The sequence below is a fragment of the Quercus robur genome, chromosome 8 (genome assembly GCF_932294415.1).
Source record: "Quercus robur chromosome 8, dhQueRobu3.1, whole genome shotgun sequence".
NCBI classification, from domain to species: domain Eukaryota; kingdom Viridiplantae; phylum Streptophyta; class Magnoliopsida; order Fagales; family Fagaceae; genus Quercus; species Quercus robur.
Genome location: NC_065541.1, coordinates 24938510 through 24957588, shown reverse-complemented (window position 1 = coordinate 24957588; position 19079 = coordinate 24938510). Strand labels below are relative to the sequence as shown.

Below are 19079 nucleotides of genomic sequence, written 5' to 3'. Positions count from 1 at the left end.
TTATTCTTGAGTCAGCCGAGGACTGCACTGTCCTCGGCTGCTTCTCCGGGCCAATTTGGGTCACACTATTCTTGAACTCTGGCCATGACCCTTTTTCTGCTTAGACCTTTGGGCCCTTCATCAGCGAATGGGCCTGGCCCGTCAATTGTTGGTCCCCACAGGACCCATTTGGAGGAGAAAGGATCAGAGGGAAGGAGGGCCAAGGTGGTGGGAGGAAGCTTCCGGTAAAGGGTATACATTTCCCCACCACATTGAATACACTACAACAACCTTATAAGCTACATTAAATGAAGAAATGACACATGAGCAGTAGTTTCACAGTTAGAAGCCCCTTCTACCACCTTCATCAGAGCTCTGATGGAACAAGTGACCTAAGGAAAGCCCTGAGGCATACAGGTGGAGGGTTAGGATGCCAAGAGGAAGGATATATAAGATAGGGGAACTTCCTAGTTTAGGGGGGGGGGGGGGAAATTTTTCTCTAAGTGTAAAAATAAACTACAGGATGAACAGTGAAGGTTTGATGTAGAATTTGTATCATTCATAGGGATGGCAATTGCTACCCAACCCGTGGGGCCCGACCCGGCCTAACCCTAATGGGTCGGGTTTTACTCGGCCGATAAAGAATAGGGTCGGGTTTGGGTTTTAAAAAAAAAAAAAACCTGAAGTGGGTCCGGGTCGAGTCCAGGTTTTGGTAAAAACCCGGACCCGACCTAACCCGGTTAATTATAAGTTAATACAATTACAAAAAAAAAAAACCCTTCTATATATATATATATATATATATATACACACACACATACACACACATAATTATAAACCCTAAAACTAACCCTCTCTCATTTCACAATACACATTCAATCACTCACCAGCTGCCCACTCTCCTCTCCCATTCTCACTCACTCTCAATCTTGTCACCGAACTAAGCTGTCACCGCCTTCCCTCAAGCATTCCCTTAAGCGATCAAGCACCACACAACTGGCAACTCACCCAAGCCACCACAACTAAAACCAAGCCCAGAAAACAAGATCCAAGAAAATCGTCGCCGATAAGCCCAGCCACAATCAAGCAATCAAGCACCTCGCCTGTTACAAATCCACCATGAACCACCCCTCACCCGTTACAGATCCACAATCAGTGTGGTTTGGATTTTTTTTCTTTTCGTGTTTTTGTGAGCAAATTTTGGGTTTAGGTTTTTTTTTTTTTTTTTTTTTAGCCAAATTTGTTGGGTTTTTTTGGTGTTTTGTTGGTGGGATTTTCAAATTTGCTAATTTTATTTCTGGGTTTGCAAAACTTTTGGGATTTGTAATTTGTTGAATTTTTTGTACAAATTGGTTTGTTAGATCTTGGCATCCATTTGGATGGCAAGAAAATTGCCAAGAATATGTTGTGATTGCGAAGATAATTACATACATATTCTGTCGTTTGTGATTTTGGGTTTGTTCTGATTTCTAGGTTTGTGATTTTGGGCCGGGGCTCGACGAGGCGGGTTTGGGTGCAACAAAAAAATTAAAAAAAAAAAAAACTGTTAATTAAACAGGCCGGGTTCAGGTAATGAGTACAAGCCCATGGGTCGGGTTCGGGCATAAAGAAACCCAACCTGACCCGACCTCAACCCATTGTCATTCCTAATCATTCATCTAGAGCTTCTAGTTCCTCGGATTAGACCAGAACTTAGTCCCAGAATTACGCTTGAACTTTTTTCCCACTCTCTTTAAAAATTCTATTGTGTGGGCTTGAGTTGACGAGTAAGGCATCACTGTTTTTGGTGGGCTTAGGTCGTCAATTTCCTAGTACCTACAATTAGCGCCATCTGTGGAAAGTTCATTTGCAGTTCATTCTTCCTAAGTTATGGCCAACCCGGAGCATGACAGGGAAGAGTCAATGGGTTCTCAACAAAATGACCACTTTATTAACCTAGAAAGAAGGAGAGACAGAAAGCATAATCCCACCCCAAGTGTTAGGGTGGAAACTCTGTATACGGGGCAGACCTATAAGAGCCATTCCAGAATTGGAGGCCATGCTTCACATGAGTAGGAAACACGGAATCTAAAATTAGAGATTGACCACTTGCGCAAAAAATTGCATCATTAGGAGAGCGACGGAAATGATCCAACACCTCCATCAAGTGAAGGATCTGATGAGGAAGGGGACCGAACCTATAAACGAAGGTCAAGGACACCCCTTAGCGAACCTTTCTCTGCATCATCATGCCTTGATAGGCTAGAGAAAAAAAGGAGAAAGCGAGGAGAGAGATCACCCTCTAGGAATATGGGGAATAATGCAATGAGTAAGGCTCTTCATCAAATTTCAAAGTCATCTTTTACAAGGAGAATTGACAGAGCAAAACTTCCTCATCATTTTGCACAACTTACGTTTACTATTTATAATGGGAGAACCAACCCTGTGGAACATGTAAGCCACTTCAATCAGAGGATGGCTATCCACTCAATGAATGAGGCTCTTATGTGCAAGGTCTTCTTCTCCTCTAGCTTCGAGCCTGTTGCCATGAAATGGTTTGACGAGCTGGAGGAAGGCTCTATAAGATCTTTAGAGGAACTTACAAAAGCATTTGCAGTAAGATTTGTGACGTGTAGCAGAGTCCTAAGGCCCTCAGATTCCTTATTATCCATGGTCATAAGGGAAAGGGAGACTTTGAAGACTTATTCCAATAGGTATTGGGAGGTGTTCAATGAGATAGATGGTGATTTTGAAGATGTAGCTATAAGGACTTTCAAGGTAGGACTTCCCCCAGAGCATGATTTGAGGAAATCGTTGACAAAGAAACCTGCCCGTAGTATGCCCCAACTCATGGATCGCATTGATAAGCACAAATGGGTCGAGGAAGATCAGATCCAAGGAAAGGGAAAGGTCAAAGTCTTCCCAGAAAAAAGGGATCTTCTGGCAAGAGGATACAATCATAACTAACCTAGGAGGGATTTTTTCAATCCATCATCAGGAATAGGCACGCAAATGATCAACTCGGTGTTTAAGGAGCCAATTTATTAAATCTCGAAAAGATAAAGAATGAACCATACTTTAAATGGCCAAATAAGATGGGTAGAGACCCATCCAAGCGAAATATGAGTCTTTACTACCACTATCATCAAGAGAGAGGACATACAACTGAGGATTGTAGAACCTTGCGTGACCACTTGGGTCAGTTGGTGAAGGCTAGGAAGTTAAAGCAATTCTTGCATCAGTCAGGGGGGCAAGTAGGACGACCTGAGGATGCATATCAAAGAGACAGAGTTCCTCAACCAACCCTGGGTACGATTAATGTGTTTGCTACACCTAGGGGCAATGCTAGTTCATGTTCGGGAGTTATGTCTGTAGCTTCAAATTCAAAATTGGGGGATCTGTCTCAAATGTCTAAAAGGGCCAAAGTGATGGCAGTACCAACACTAGGTTTCTTAGAGAAGGATAAAGGGGGAACATTCCAACTCCATGATGATGCCTTAGTGGTGACCATTCGGATCACCGGATATAATGTGAGAGAGTCTTTGTGGACCAAGGAAGTGGGGCTGAGATCATGTACTCGGATTTGTATAAGGGGTTGAATCTCAAACTTAAGGATCTAGAGGAATATGAGTTGCCTTAAGTCAGATTTGATGGAAGAATGGTAATCCCCCATGGAATGATTAGACTACCTATGCAAGCTAGGGATGAGGAGGTAGAAGTTAACTTTATTGTGGTGGAAGCTTATTCCCCGTATACTGCTATTTTTGTAAGGCCATGGCTTCACGCTATGGGGTAGTGTCATCTACCCTGCACTTGAAGGTTAAGTATCCTATGCAAGGATGAGCTAGGGAGCTAGTCGAGAGCCAGATAGTGGCTAGACAATGTTTGGTGGCTGCTGTTGAGCAGCACTTCCCGGATCAAGCTCTAATAGGGATAGAGCAGGTCCCAAAGCAATTAACTGGTCCCGAGGTTGAACTTGGGACCGAGTCGTAAGGGTTACTATGTGATGAGTTGGAAAGGGTTATGATCGATCAGGATGAAGAAAGATACTTTCAAGTTGGGGCTAAATTACCCCCTATGGAGAAAAAAGAATTGTTGGAGTTTTTAAGGAGAAATGTAGATGTATTTGCATGGAGTACTTATGATGTCCCAGGAATTGATCCTGAGTTTATATGCCGTCGGTCGAATGTAAGCCTCGGTGCTGTGCCGAGGAGACAACCACCCCAACGCTCTTTGAAAGAGCATGTTGAGGCAGTAAAGGAAGAAGTGAATAAGCTTAAGCAGGCGGGGGCAATTAAGGAAGTTTTTTATCTTGAATGGTTGGCTAATACTATGGTGGTGAAGAAGAAAAACAAGAAGTGGCATGTGTGTGTGGATTTTATGAATCTGAATAAAGTTTGCCCAAAAGATCCATTCCCTGTTCCTCGAATTGACCAATTGGTGGATGCAACCGTTGGACATCCTCGGATGAGCTTCTTGGATGCTTTTCAGGGATATCACCAAATATCACTAGTGTTGTTCGACCAACAAAAGACCACCTTCTGAGCTCCTACGGGTAATTATCATTATTGGATGATGCCCTTTGATCTGAAGAATACTGGGGCTACATATCAAAGAATGGTGACATGAATGTTCGAAGCGTAGAATGTGAAGGCTTACATTGATGATATGGTAGTAAAAAGCAAGCAAGTCTCGGAGCACTTGAAAGACCTAAAGGACATATTCTTGGTACTGAGGAAACACAAACTATGTTTAAAAGCGTCTAAGTGTTCTTTTGGAGTCAGCTCAGGAAAATTCTTGGGTTACATGATTACGCACCAAGGAATAGAAGTTAATCCTGACTAGATCAGTGCCATTAATGACTTGCATCCTCCTTGGAACTCTAAGGAAGTACAAAAGTTGACAGGGATGACAGTTGCATTGAATAAGTTCATTTCTCGATCAGCCGATCAATGTTAACTATTCTTCTAGCTCCTTCATAAGTGGAAGAACTTTGAGTAGACCGAGGAATGTGTAGCAGCCTTTGAAGAGTTGAAGCAATACTTGTCACATCCTCCTATTCTCTTGCGACTTGAGAAGGAGGAAGTATTATATGCTTACATAGCAGTCACAGGTCATGTAGTAAGTTTGGTACTAGTTAGGACAGAGAACGGAGTATAGAAGCCTGTCTATTATGTTAATAAGTCCTTGCAGGAGGCAAAGGCCATTACTTACCTTTGGAGAAACCAATGTTGGCTATTATACATGCTACAAGAAGGCTTCCTCATTATTTCTAAGCGCACACTGTGGTAGTACTCACCCATCTCCCATTGCAAGCATTGTTACGAAAGTCTAATTATACGGGTAGGATTGCTAAATGGGGGACCATGCTCGAGTCTTTTGATATTAAGTATTTCCCTCGAACAGCTATGAAGGGGCAAGTCCTGGAGGACTTCGTTGCAAAGTTTACCGAGGATGTTGGGGGAGACAAGAGGCTAGGGCCGAGAGTTTTGGTGGCCTCAGCTTCTTCCACTGCAATCTGGGAGGTATACACAGACAGAGTAGCAAACCAAAAAGGCTCTAGAGTGGGGATTGTGTTGGTAACTCCCAAGAAGTTGATAGTGGAGAAATCCTTGTGTTTAGGCTTCCTAGTTACAAACAATGAAGCCAAGTATGAAGCTTTATTGGCCAGGATGGCAATGGTTAGCAAACTTGGAGGAAAAGCTATAGAGATATATTCGGATTCACGCTTAGTGGTTGGGCAAGTCAATGGAGAATTTGAGGCCAAGGATCAACGAATGCAAGGATGTCTCATTAAAGTCAAGTGTGCTCGGTATTGTTTTAAAAGTTTTGTTTTAAGGCAAATCCTGAGGGGGCAGAACTCCCATGCAGATTCGTTGGCTATGCTGGCTAACTTTTTGGGAACAGGCCTACCTCGAGTCATAATTGTGGAAGATATGGTAGCTCCTAGTCATGATGATCAGTCTCCGATCAAGGTGCATAGCATACAGGTTAGGCCGAGTTGGATGGACCCTTTGGTTTCGTTCTTAAAGCAAGGTTATTTGCCCAAAGATAAAGGTGAGGCAGAAAATATACGTAGGAAGGCCACATGATATTGGCTGTCTGGGGAGCAAAAGTTGTATTAACGCTCGCATTCGAGACTGTATCTTCTCTGTGTTCACCCAGAAGCTGTGGATCCCCTATTGGAGGAGTTGCACTAGGGAAGTTAAGAAAGTCATACTAGAGTGAGATCTTTATCCCATAAAGCCCTCACCTAGGGATATTGGTGGCCAAGTATGCAGAAAGCTACACAGGAGTATGTTTGGAAGTGTGATCAGTGCCAGACGTATGCTCCAAATATCCATCAACTGGGAGGGGTTTTGAATCCATTCACTAGTCCTTGGCCATTTTCCCATTAGGGCTTGGACATAGTGGGGCATTTCCAAAAAGCTACGGGTAATAGAAGATGGCTCCACGTCAGTATTGATTACTTCACAAAGTGGGTGGAGGCTGAGCCTATTTCCAATATCAAGGACGTAGATGCGTATAGGTTCGTTTGGAGGAGCATTGTTACCAGATTCAAGATTCCTCATATGCTGATCTCGGACAATGGGCTCTAGTTTGATAGTAAAGACTTTAGAAGGTATTGTGGGGAGTTAGGTATCCGGAATAGATATTCTACTCCAGCCTACCCATAGGGAAATGGACAAGCAGAAGCAAATAATAAGGCCATAGTATCTAGGTTGAAGAAAAGGTTAGATAATGCGAAAGGAAGATGGGTAGATGAATTACCCCATGTGTTGTGGACATATTGCACCGCACACTGAAGATCAATAGGGAAAACCCCATTTTCAATGACTTATGGATCCAAAGCGGTTATACCCCTTGAAACAAGCTTCCCGACCTTGAGAACTGACCAATTTAGTGTAGAGGAGAATGACCATCTACTTTTAACGAGCCTAGAATTAATCAACGAAAGAAGAGAAGTCGCTATGGTGAAGATGGCACATTATCAGCAAAAACTTAGGCAAGGGTACAATAAAAAAATTAAGGTAAGGCCATTGGCACCTGGAGATTTAGTTTTAAGGAAAATAGTGGGGATAACGAAGAACCCATCATAGGGAAAGCTAGGCCCTAATTGGGAAGACCATATAGGACAACCTCGGTGGCAGGCATTGGGGCATATTATTTAGAGGACTTGAATAAGAATGTAGTTCCGCATCCATGGAATGTAAATAATCTGCGTAGGTATTATTATTAATACAAGTTTTACATGATTTCATCTGTTTTGTTGATTAGTCTCTTCTTTTAATTTACAAGCAGATTTTTTTGAAATTCAATTTAATACTAAGTGTTAAATAGAATCTTGGTCTTGTTCGACTCCTCAGGTCACATGCCTTGGGTAAATTAACTCTTGTATGAAAATTGGTTAAGTGTTAAGCAGAACCTCAGTCTTGTTCGACTCCTCGGGTCATATGAAATTAACTCTTGTATGAAAATTGGTTAAGTGTTAAACAGAACCTTGGTCTTGTTTGACCCCTCGAGTCACATGCCTTGGGTAAATTAACTATTGTATAAAAATTGCTTAAGTGTTAAACAGAACCTCGGTCTTGTTTGACTCCTCGAGTTACATGCTTTGGGTAAATTAACTATTGTATGAAAATTGCTTAAGTGTTAAACAGAACCTCGTTCTTGTTCGACTCCTTGGGTCACATGCCTTGGGTAAATTAACTATTGTATGAAAATTGCTTAAGTGTTAAACAAAACCTCGGTCTTGCTTAAGTGTTGAACGAGGCCTCAGTCTTGTTTGACTCTTCGGATCACAGGCCTTAAGTAAATTAATTTTTAGGTGAAACAGAGACTAAGAGCCAAATGATTCTTAGTCTTATTGGACCCTTTGCTTTGAAAGTCCAAGATAGACTCAACGGTTGGGCAAACTTAATCTTAGGGCAAATGAGGTTAAATCCCAAGCGTTTTAAGTAAAGGTTTATATGAGATAAGGGGATATGTTTAAAAGTTGAAATTGAGTTTAAAGAAATTTAATATATTTCAAGTCATATGCTTATATCAGAAGAATACGAGGAAATACTTAATAATATAAGAAAGTGAATGCAAATGGGAGGGAAACAAAAATGGAATATATTCATTCAAGCTCAGGTACAGATTACAAAAGAGGGCATCGCCTAAACCTAACCCTTATCAAGACTGGTCTATATTCTATGTCTAAAGAAGTCAAGCAACGACCTCTTTCTCTTTGTCTTTCTTTTTCCTCTTCAATTGCTAAACTTCAACAACCTCCTCGGATTCTAACTCCATTACGGGAGTGGAAGCTGACTGTTCTTTGTCTTTCCCAGAGGCAAGCTTGGTGGCCGAAGTGATGGTTGATTAAAGCATCGAAGAGGCAAGGCTTGGGTTTGGAAGAGGAGAAGCAATGCTTGGAGCAAGGCGAAGAGTAGGGGGATAGTACACCTTGTTAGCCCCCCTTAAGTCAGAATCTGCCATTACTCCTACAATGTTAAGGGCTTTGCTCTAAACTTCTACACAAAAAGCCCGACCTACATCCCTGAGTTGAGCAGTCAAACTTTGGGTTTTAGTCTTCCCAGCATTGTAGGCGGCCTGCTCAACCTTTGCCTTCTCAGCATCTTTATCCTTAAGTTGTTTTTGCTACTACTTTTTCTTCTCCATGGCCAAGGCTAGTTGCGTTTCAGATTTTTTCAAGAAGACTTGCAACTCCTCGGCCTACTTTTCAAACCCTACCAGGGTAGCTTCAGCGTTTTTGCGCCCTTTTTCAACTTCAGCTAAGTGAAAAAGGGTGTCTTTAAGCCTCTTCTCAGCATTAGCTGGGGCTTTTTCCGATTGGGTGAGCTTGCCCTCTACCTCTCGGGATTTGGATAGGGCGTATCTACCCACTCCTCGGCAACAAAATATGCTTGCACAACCTTTTTAAAATAAAATAAAACCACAATAACATTAATGATTGATCAAATGAGGTCAAGCATAAAGTGATAACAAGGTAAAGAGGATAGAATCTAACCTTGGCAAGGTCCTTCTTCAGTGAAAGGAATACTTCACGTTTCCTTAACCCCTAAAGCTCTTCCATGTCCTTGAGAAGTAGGAGAGCTTTCTCCAGGCACTTCGAGACCAACCCAAATCTTCCTTTCTGGGGATCCCTCAAGGATGCCTTGGAAGTCACAGGATCTCCCGAGCTAAGGACAATTACTGGGTTCCAGATGGTGGGTTTTGGACGTTGCTCCCCTTCGGTGCCTTTGCCAGTTCTAGCAACGACACCTTTCTTTTGATAAGCCCTTGTGGTTTTGGGCTCTTTGGTGGAGGGTTGTTACATAGGCTAAGGAATTTCTCCCTCTTTGGAGCCTTCAGTTGCTTTTCCCCTTTTCCTTTTTTTTTTGACAGCCTAAGCTAGGGCAAGGGTTGGTAGCCGAGGAATTCTGGGCACCACGGGAGAGTTACCCCCAACGTGGGTAGTGAGTAGTGCTAGTAGGTCAAGAGTCTTTTCCTCTAGAACCATGGCTTTTGGGATGTTGGTTGCTTCTTGACTGATGCTAACTTGAGCGGTGGCAAGATGATGGTGAGTAGGGGTAGGGGAGTTTTCGGGGTCTTCGCGATAAAAGATTTCAAAGTCTTTGTCCAAATCCTCCTGGGTAGGTTCAAATGTACACTCCTCTGGCTCTTCATTAAAAAGAATAGCTTGCTCATGGGAATAAAGCAGTTTGGCTACAAGCAGAGCTAGCAGTTGGGCATCCTAAGTACCGGAAGGAAGAGGCTTAGTCAAAAATTCGAGAATAGCCACATCGATTAAGGCTAGCCTTGGTTCCTTTGCTCTAATCACATTTTTAAGACTTTGGAAACGATTGGAGATAGGCATATATCCAAGGATCACGTGCACCACCTGAAGTTGCTTGTCTCGATAGAGAAAAATTTATGACTTGAGAATTCGGTTGAGGTCTGAAAAGTTCACCAAACTTTTGTTCGAAGCAGTGTGGAATTCGTCTGCAAAATATAAAGAAACCATAAGTCATAGAATTATTTATTGGAAGTTAAAAACAATAGATTATGTCAAGATGGATGCCTTAAATTAGTCTAAAGACCTTGAGAACCCCATCTGGTTCCCCATCTTGGGTAGGGCAATACAAACCATCGTGCCATCCACCTGAGACGATGAGGAAATCTTTGTCTATGCCCTTATTCAACTCAGGTATATAGGAAATCAACCTAACCAAGGGAACTTTACACTTAAAGTAATAACCTGTGTCTTTTCCCCTTTGACTATTGTATACCCAGTTTACGTCGTGCCAAGTAAGGTTGGTCCCCATTTTTCTGTTTATCATATCCACACTATCGAGGACCCTAAAGAGGTTGGGAGAGCATTGAGTTGGGGATAACCTAAAATTAATAAGGAAATCCCTAGTCACCCTGCCCATGGGAATTTCCATCCCTAATTCGCAATGTTGGAGTTCAACATTGTCGGGAATTCTATACTTCACCCTAAAGGCAGCCATACCTTCAAGGGTATCAGCTAGTTTAGCGAATCTACCCATATGTTCCTATAGGGTTAAAAATTAAACAGGGAAGAAAGTTTTCTTATGTATAGAACGGGATGAAGAGCCAAACGCACCTATGAGCACTAAAAGGTGTTTTCCTCATACTGCTACTTTAGCAAAAGGTTGTAGAAAGCAAGTAAATGGGACAGTGTTGTTCCCATTTCCTCCTTATATAAGAGTGAAAAAAATGAGTGGTAAAAGTTCCCGCTAATAAATTACGAAAAATAAGGACCATAGGATCACCATCATACCGTAGAACGTGCGAGGACAAGTAGCCGCCTAGAGCATTAATTGCAGAGTTGTGGATATCGAAGCGTCAAGAACGTGCAGGAGACAAATGAAGCGATGTATATACATGGGAACACATCTAGCACGTACCGCTTAACTTGTTGTTACTAAAACCTTCCTCTTAGAAGGCTCCTTAATAACATGGTTTTAGGGGGCTAATGTAGGGTGTCCGAGGACCAAAGAGAATGTAAAATGAAGTATTGCGTGGTTCCACCCACAAAAATATATTCAACCTGAGGACTTCACCAATTTGAGAAGGGAAAAGGATTAAGGATAGCATTATGGGAGGACCCATTTAGAGGAGAAAGGATCAGGGAAAGAGGGCCAAGACGGTGGGAGGAAGCTTCCTGTAAAGGGTATACCTTCCTCCACTGCATTGAATGCACTGCAACAACCTTATCAACTGCATTAAATGAGGAAATGATACCTGAATAGTAGTTTCATAGCTAGCAACCCCTTTTACCACCTTCATCAGAGCTCTGATGGGATAAGTGACCTAAGAAAAGCCCTGAGTTATACAGGTGAAGGGCTAGGATGCCAAGAGGAAGGATATATAAGAGAGGGGGAACTTCCCAGTTCAAGGGGGGGGGGGGGGGTTTCTCTAAGTGTAAAAACAAACAACAGGATGAATAGTGAAGGTTTGGTGTAGAATTTGTATCATTCATCTATAAGAACAAGTCCTTGGATTCTACCAAGGACAGTAAAATCGTTAATTATTATTTGAATTGTCTATCTCTAGTTCCTTGAATTAGACTAGAACTTAGTCCTAGAATTACGCTTGAACTTTTTTCCCACTCTCTTTAAAAATTCTATTGTGTGAGCTTGAGTTGAGGGAAAAGGCATCACTATTTTTAGTGGGCTTGGGCTGTCAATTTCCTAGTACATACAATAAGTTTTATCTAAATTAAACAATTGCTAAATATTATCTCTTAATTTGAGGAATTATATCATAACAAATAATATAAAATTAATTTATTAATTATTTGTTCTTAAAATATTGATAACTAACTAAATTTTGATAATCAACTTTTAGTTGGAGTAGAAGTCAAAACGTGAGTTGTTGTTTAGGATTAAAGTTTAGAATTTTTCATAATAAACTTTTAATTTGAATAGAATTTAAATTTGATGAAATTTTCCTTAAGAAAATTTACCTAAATTAAATATTTGTTAAATGTGATATTTCCTTGAGAAAATATTACCTTACAAATAGTATAAAATTAATTTATTAATTTGTAAGAGTGACCATTTAGTGTAACCACGGCTTTTAAGCTCAACTTTTATTATTTAGTATATGATATGATATCATATAATGTACTATAATCAATTTTGAGATGCCTTTGAAATATTTTTTATTAATTTATTTATTTATATACAGATTGTGCTTTTACCAACTTTTACAAAGTAAATCTGGTTTTTTTCAGCTAGAAGTTAACCCAAACAAATTGAAATTGATAAAACCAGCAGACATATAATGAGAAAGTATCAATTAAATTACTTTTAATTCGTGCATGTCCTATATATTTTAATGCCAGTTTTTTTTTTTTTAATTTATATTTTCTACTTTTATCATGTTGCTTCTAGCTTGGTTAATGTCTTTAGATTTGTCTTACTCCAAAGGTAGGGCACCTAGTTTGGGTTTTGAAATAAAAATGAGTAATAAACTTTGACCAAAGTTACCGCTTTTACAATCAAGGACCTTATAACAAAAACCTTAAAACTTAATTGAGAATTCATAATGTTTATTATAAAGACATTCAAGATTTTAACTCCTCATTCTTCTTGTGGGGACACGATTTTCAGCCCAGGCCCAAAATGTATGGGATATTGGCCCAGTGAACACAGTACAATAAATTTGTAGAGAGTGGGTAGAAGAACTAGGTTTTAGTGAATGAGATAACAGTTATAATGAGTTTCCAAGACAATCAAACAAGAATGAACCAAGTTTGTACAAGAAAGTTTGTCCTCGGCACAATCTGAAGGGCTCTGTTCTAGTATATATTGGATGATAATGGTTACAGCAGTTGTTGAGATTGCTATAGTGCTTTCTCTTCTCCTTTTTCACCCCTGATCTCTGGGCTCTCTACGCTTATTTATACCACATATCTTCCTTCATCTCCACCCTACACGTGGATAGTTGATGGTTTATACTGATACTTGTCCCATCAACCTCCTCTAGAAGTCTTCTGGAGTGGTTGTAAGGCTGCAATAATACTGTGCAGAGATCATTTCCTCATTAATGCGACCAAGGAGTTAGTTAGGGTGCATTCAATGCGGTGATAGCAGCTTTTCCTAAGATATTTTGGGATTCTTCTTTATCTTTTGTTCTTGCAATACTTATCCATATTTCCAGAACTTCATGGATCGCACCTCTAGATGGCAGGCATCCTTTACGGACCTCGGCCTTGGCTAGCCGAGGACAAATTCATACTCGGCACAAACTCCTAGGCCATTATGTTCAATATTGTCTTCCTTATCCACTAGCATGGGTTTCCTTGGCTACATTTACCCATCCTCGGACGGCCTCTTATCCTCGACTTGAGCCTTAAGCCCAAAACCCAATTGTATGATCTGGGTCCATGACCCCACACTTCTATTTTAATTATCGAAATAAATAAATAATTACTTTTATATGACGTTTTTTTTTTTTTTTTTTTTTTTCCTTTCAGAATAATATTTTCAATTAAACCAAAAAAAAAAAAAAATCTAAAATACAAGCGGGAGAATTATCACTGTCTTTACTTAGAACAAAAAAAATAGAAGACAAAGATAGAGGGGTAAAAATCATTCCCTCGTATTAAACTAAAGAATCCATTCGAAAATATTATGAGCTATAAAATTAACTTATCTAAAGGTATGACTAACAAACCGCCTTGGTTCAAAAATGAAATTTTCAATAGTCCTACAAAGTTGGGAAGAGTGGTTCTATTGTTGGCATATCACATTGAGAGAATCTCCTTCACACATCAAGTATTTTTAACCCAATTCTCTGGCTTTAGAAATTGCAAATAGAGTTCTACGAGCTTTGGCTTTTAGAGGATTTTGCTTCACAATCGGTTTTGTTCACACAAAAATAACTTCTCTATTGTAGTTGCGCCCTACAACTGTTACACATAAACATGATTTCCCTTTTCTAATAGCTGCATCAAAATTCACCTTCACATATAGGGGGAAAGGCGATCCCATTCAGTACTCTCTGTTTTTTCTTCATTTGCATATTCCCAATCACAAATGAAAATTACAAACCTTTTTAATTTGAGAAACTAAAAGCATAAGGTTTAGTACTTTAATTGTTGTTGACATGTTGTCCCAAGACCTTGTTCCTTGTTGGAATTTGATTAAATCATTATGTGACAATGGTCGGTTTATATGTATTTTAATCATGTAACTTGTTAAATAATTTTAAAAAATTGCATAATTATTATTAGAAAAAAGGATTATGTAATAATAATAATAAAAATACATAATAAATTGGATGAATTTGTATCTAAATAATTGACTCGGATAAAATTAATCCTAGAACATTTCCTTGTGAGTTGTGATTCTAATAATTAGGGACGTTATGGATGGTGCACCATAGAATAGAGCGAGTCTTCTACCCATTTGGTTGTCGGGAAAAACAAAAGTGGTGGGGAAACAAATTTATTCTAGTAAAATCTTGGTAACATGTTGTAAATCTTTGAAGAAAGAACAACGTGGCCAGATCATAGACAGTAGGAAGTTAGGAAGAAACAAAAGATAAAACATAAATAACATAAAGTTGGAAGTGTGTGAGTGTGTGTATTGGGAATATCAACAATTAGAACCATGCATCCGTGTGGCCTTGCCAAGCCCGACTTTTTACATTTTTGTAGCCGTTTTCTCGTAGCTATGTGACAAAGTGGCATTTTCGATATTAAGTAGGAATAGGAGGTCCTTTTGGAGAGGAGGTCACATGGGATGGGATAGCTCGAAAGGGAAGAAGCGAAACAGAGAAAGAAATGAAGAATCCAAAGGTGCACGTGAGCGGAGCCTGAGAGAGAGAGAGATGGTGACTTTGGTGACTGGTGTTGTTAATATGCCTATGGACCAATGATGATCATTTCAGACTTGTTTGGACCACGCGCCTTATCGAGGACTCTATTAGACTATTACTTTTACAGCCTATCTATCTATGTAAAATACTAATAGTCTAACGTAGGCCTCTTATTGTCCTTAAAAAAAAAAATTTATCACATAGTCTAGATTATTTATTACAATAATAGATATAATAATGTAATAACTAATAAGTAATAATATTGTCATCATTATTTTTCAAATTTCACTTTGTACTTGTGTTGTTTCAACAAAAGCATCAACCTTAGTCCAAAAAAAAAAAAAAAAAACAAAAGCATCAACCGTTTAAATCCTTTCTCATAACTATCAAATTATCAAAATTATATAAAAAAGTAAAAAATATTTCAAACTCCGCTTGCCACATACTAAAGGCCAATTTTGATAGTATATAAGAGCGGAAATTAAAGTTAGAAATTTAAAGTATTAAAGATTTCATGTACTAAGCGCCAATTGGGTTCTACATAAAACTCTTTGGTAAATTTATCATCTCTCAAAAAGGTCAAAGGTGTTACGTGATTAATCAAATATTTAAATTTCAACTTTTTATGGTTTAAGAACATGCAATTCAGCGGTCATATTTTCAAAGTTCATATCTAATAAAAATATATGATAGATGATTAAAGAGTTTTTCTCAAAACTAGTTTAAAGGGAAACTTTTTTCATTTGCTAAATTGTAGCTTTTTTTCCTTTCCCATAGTTGAAAAATAATTTTAAATTAAAGTTGGAAATTGAAAATTTTTTAGTTGAAATTTGTTTAAACATTGTTCCATTACCTAGAGCATTATAGCTCAATTGACATGTCTTGATGAGACATCCATAGTTTAAATTCCCCTTCTCTCAACTATTGATTAAAAAAAAAAGTATCTTAACTTTTAAGAGAAATCATGAATTCACACAAATGGTTGTACTTATTTTTTCTCAAAATGGAACCTGATACCCATCTATTTTCAAGGAGAAGAAACAAAAGACTTCGGAATAGAATCACCCAAATCAATGCATGCAGAGGATGGTAGATGGCTGGATAATATGGAGGAGATTCAAGATGGTTTCACAACCTTCTACGAGAAAAACTTTATCTATCCCAAAACCATATGCAGGTTTTAGATATACAGGATCAACTCAAGGACATCCCCCTACCCTCTTTGTTTGAGTTTCAGAAAGTAGAACTCAACAAACCAATTCTAAGAACAGAGATAAAACAAGCTGTTTTGCAAATTGGAGCTCTCAAAGCACCAAGACTAGATGGAATACCTGCTGGTTTCTATCAACAATATTGGAGAATAGTTTAGAATGATGTCATCTTAACTGTCCAAGCCTTCTTCCATTAAGGTTACCTTCTTAAATCCCTCAACCATACTTTTCTATCTCTTATTCTGAAGTAGCTTGCCTTGAAAAGTTTACTCAAAAGTGGGTTACAAAATTATTTCAAAAGTTCTTGTCAATAGACTTAAACCCTTTATGGACAATTTGATAACCCCCTTTCAAAATGCCTTTAGTCAAGGTAGACTTATCACTAATAATATTCTGCTAGCACATGAAATTTATGACTATATGAGAAAATAGAAAAAAGACAAATGGGGTTTTGGTGCTTTGAAACTTGATATGCAAAAAGCCTATGACAGAATTGAGTGAAACTTCCTCAAAGTTGTTCTTCATAATATGGGTTTTCCCCCAATTGGATCAACTGGGTGATGCAATGTGTCTCCACAGTGTCCAATTGTATTTTGATTAATGATAGCTCTTTTGAAATTATTGTGCCATCTAGAGGTCTTAGACAAAGTGATCCTCTATCACCATATTTGTTCATTATGTGTACCAATGTCCTCTCTTGTGCCCTCATTAGAAAGGAACATAATAACAATATCAAAGGAATTAGAATTGGCCAAAAATGTCTTACCTTCACACATCTTTTCTTTGTAGATCTCTCTCCTTTTTTTCAAGGATGAATCTAAATCCATCTCCTCCCTCCAACAAACACTCAATTGGTACTGTGACTTATCTAGACAAAGTTTCAATCCTCATAAATCTGAACTTTTTTGTACTCCTAAAATTAGCCTTGATAGACAACAGACCCTGAGCTCCACTCTTGGTGTTAAACTTGTTAACCACCCAAGGAAATATTTAGGAATTAAGCTATGAACTTTGAGGAACTAATAGAAAAGGTCAACAACAAACTTTAGGGATGGAAAACCAAACTTCTCTCACAAGTCAGAAGAGTCACACTTATCAATGCCTTTTGCTGGGGTCACCAACCCACTGAAAGAAAACTCCATCTTATCAATTGGAACTCTATCTGTAGGCCTAGAAATGAAGGTGGACTAGGTATAAGGAAATTTAAACTGATGAACCAACCTTTAATAACCAAACAATTTTGGAGAATCATTCAACAACCTCAATCCATTCTGGCCAAGACTCTAATCCCAAAATATTGTCACAGGGAACACATTCTCACTCACAAACTGAAATCGAACAGCCCCTAGTCCTTGAAAAACATTATGCATAAATCAAATCCCAAACTCTTCCAATGTACTTAGAAAGTATGTACATGACAAAAAAATCCTTCAACCTTGGAACCTACTTCCTATGTTGCAACCCTCATAAAACCGACCACTAACACTTGGAATATACCACTCATCACATCCCTATACAACAAAGAAGAAGCCGAGTCCATCCTCAACATCCGAATCCCCAAAATTGGACCATCTGAATCCTAAGACAAAAATATTTGGCCTTCTTCCACCAATGACAAGTTCCAAGTGAAAAAAGCTTATTCCATCCTTCTCAATGAAAACCTCCCACCTCACCCAAACCCACCTTCTATCCCACAAGAAGTTTGGAAAACTTTATGGAAAGTTTCACTTCCATAAAAAATTTTGCATTTTATTTGGAAAATTTTACACTCAACCCTCCCTGTGAGAAACACACTAATCCATAGAGGCATTAATTACTTTGATACTTGTCCCTTTTGTCAAGAAGATGGGGAAACTTTAAACCACTTTTTTCTTAAATGCCCTTTCTCTAGGAACAAGTCTAATGTCACAACTTGCATAAGTGGCGAGTTGTGGCATAAGTTGTAGCACTTTCTCTAAAGCTGTTTGGTTAGGCAGTGAAATAACCATTCGCATTGATACTCTTCCCTACCACACCATAACTAATTGGATAAGTAACTGGATCCAAGGAAGCCAAAAGGAACATCAAATCAAGAACTGCATTCCTACCTTATTTGTCACCCTTTGGTGTATATGGAATGATAGAAATGGTATCGTCTTCGAAGGGAAATTACCCACATCCAGCATCTTACTCCTACCTAGCCTTACCAAGAAGATTGGCAATTGTTGTGTCAAGTTAAAATTTCTAGAAAGTTGATTAGAGGAAGAAGAGGTGCTGCCTTGATAATTAAATCAAAGGAAGGAAGCCAGCTCGTTAGAAAAGCCTTTCTCATAGCATTCCAAGATCCTAAGAAAACAAAGTTTGTTGCGATTCGTGAGGCGCTTCTCTACACAGCTCATTTGGGTCTTCAAAGAGTGGCGATACTAAATGATAGCAAGGAAATCCAGTCCACCTGTGGACCTGGTTCCTTTTATAATGGCTGATGGCCAAGGATTGTATTCTGAGAGGCGTTGCCTTGACTCTCTAGCTCTTTGCTAGCTTTTATGATATTTTCCCTTTTACCAAAAAGATAGCAAGACAGACTCCAAATTTTGTAATGTGATGTAATCTCTTTGTCTGGTATAAAAAAAAATGTTAATATGATTGCAAGACAAACTCCAAATTTTGTAATGTACTGTAATTTCTTTGTCTAGTATAAAAAAATAATGTTACATAGTAAAAAAAAACAAAAGGAGAGATAATAATAATAATAATAATAATAATAAAGTCCGAATTTGGTAAGGGTGGTGTATAAAACATGGGGTTTACATCGTCCTTACTTAAAAATTAATACATCTTTCCACATCTAGGGTCTGTTTGGGATTCGGTTATTTTGTTAAAATTGAAAATTTTTTTTACTGAAAATACTGTAGATAAAGATAAATGTTAGTTGAAATAGTATAGTAGGATCCATGAATAGTACCAAAAAGTGCAATGAGACTCATGAATAATAGCAAAAATAAGCTGAATAGTAAAATAAGTTGGCAAAAAATAAGCTAGCCAAACAGACACCTAATAACACCATATTAGTTTTTTACTTAAAACATGTAATAT

General features: G+C 38.7%; 1 protein-coding gene across 1 annotated transcript; it reads left to right on the top strand.

Moving 5' to 3' along the window:
• Nucleotides 1-2268: 2268 nt before the first annotated feature.
• On the top strand, nucleotides 2269-2925 carry LOC126696078 (uncharacterized). Its single transcript, XM_050392860.1, has one exon. It carries the CDS (start codon nucleotides 2269-2271, stop codon nucleotides 2923-2925), a length of 657 nt encoding a protein of 218 aa, XP_050248817.1.
• Nucleotides 2926-19079: the final 16154 nt, after the last annotated feature.

Bases quoted from the DNA above. Each gene is read 5' to 3' on its own strand.
- LOC126696078 (XM_050392860.1), top strand. From the start codon at position 2,269: ATGGGGAATAATGCAATGAGTAAGGCTCTTCATCAAATTTCAAAGTCA.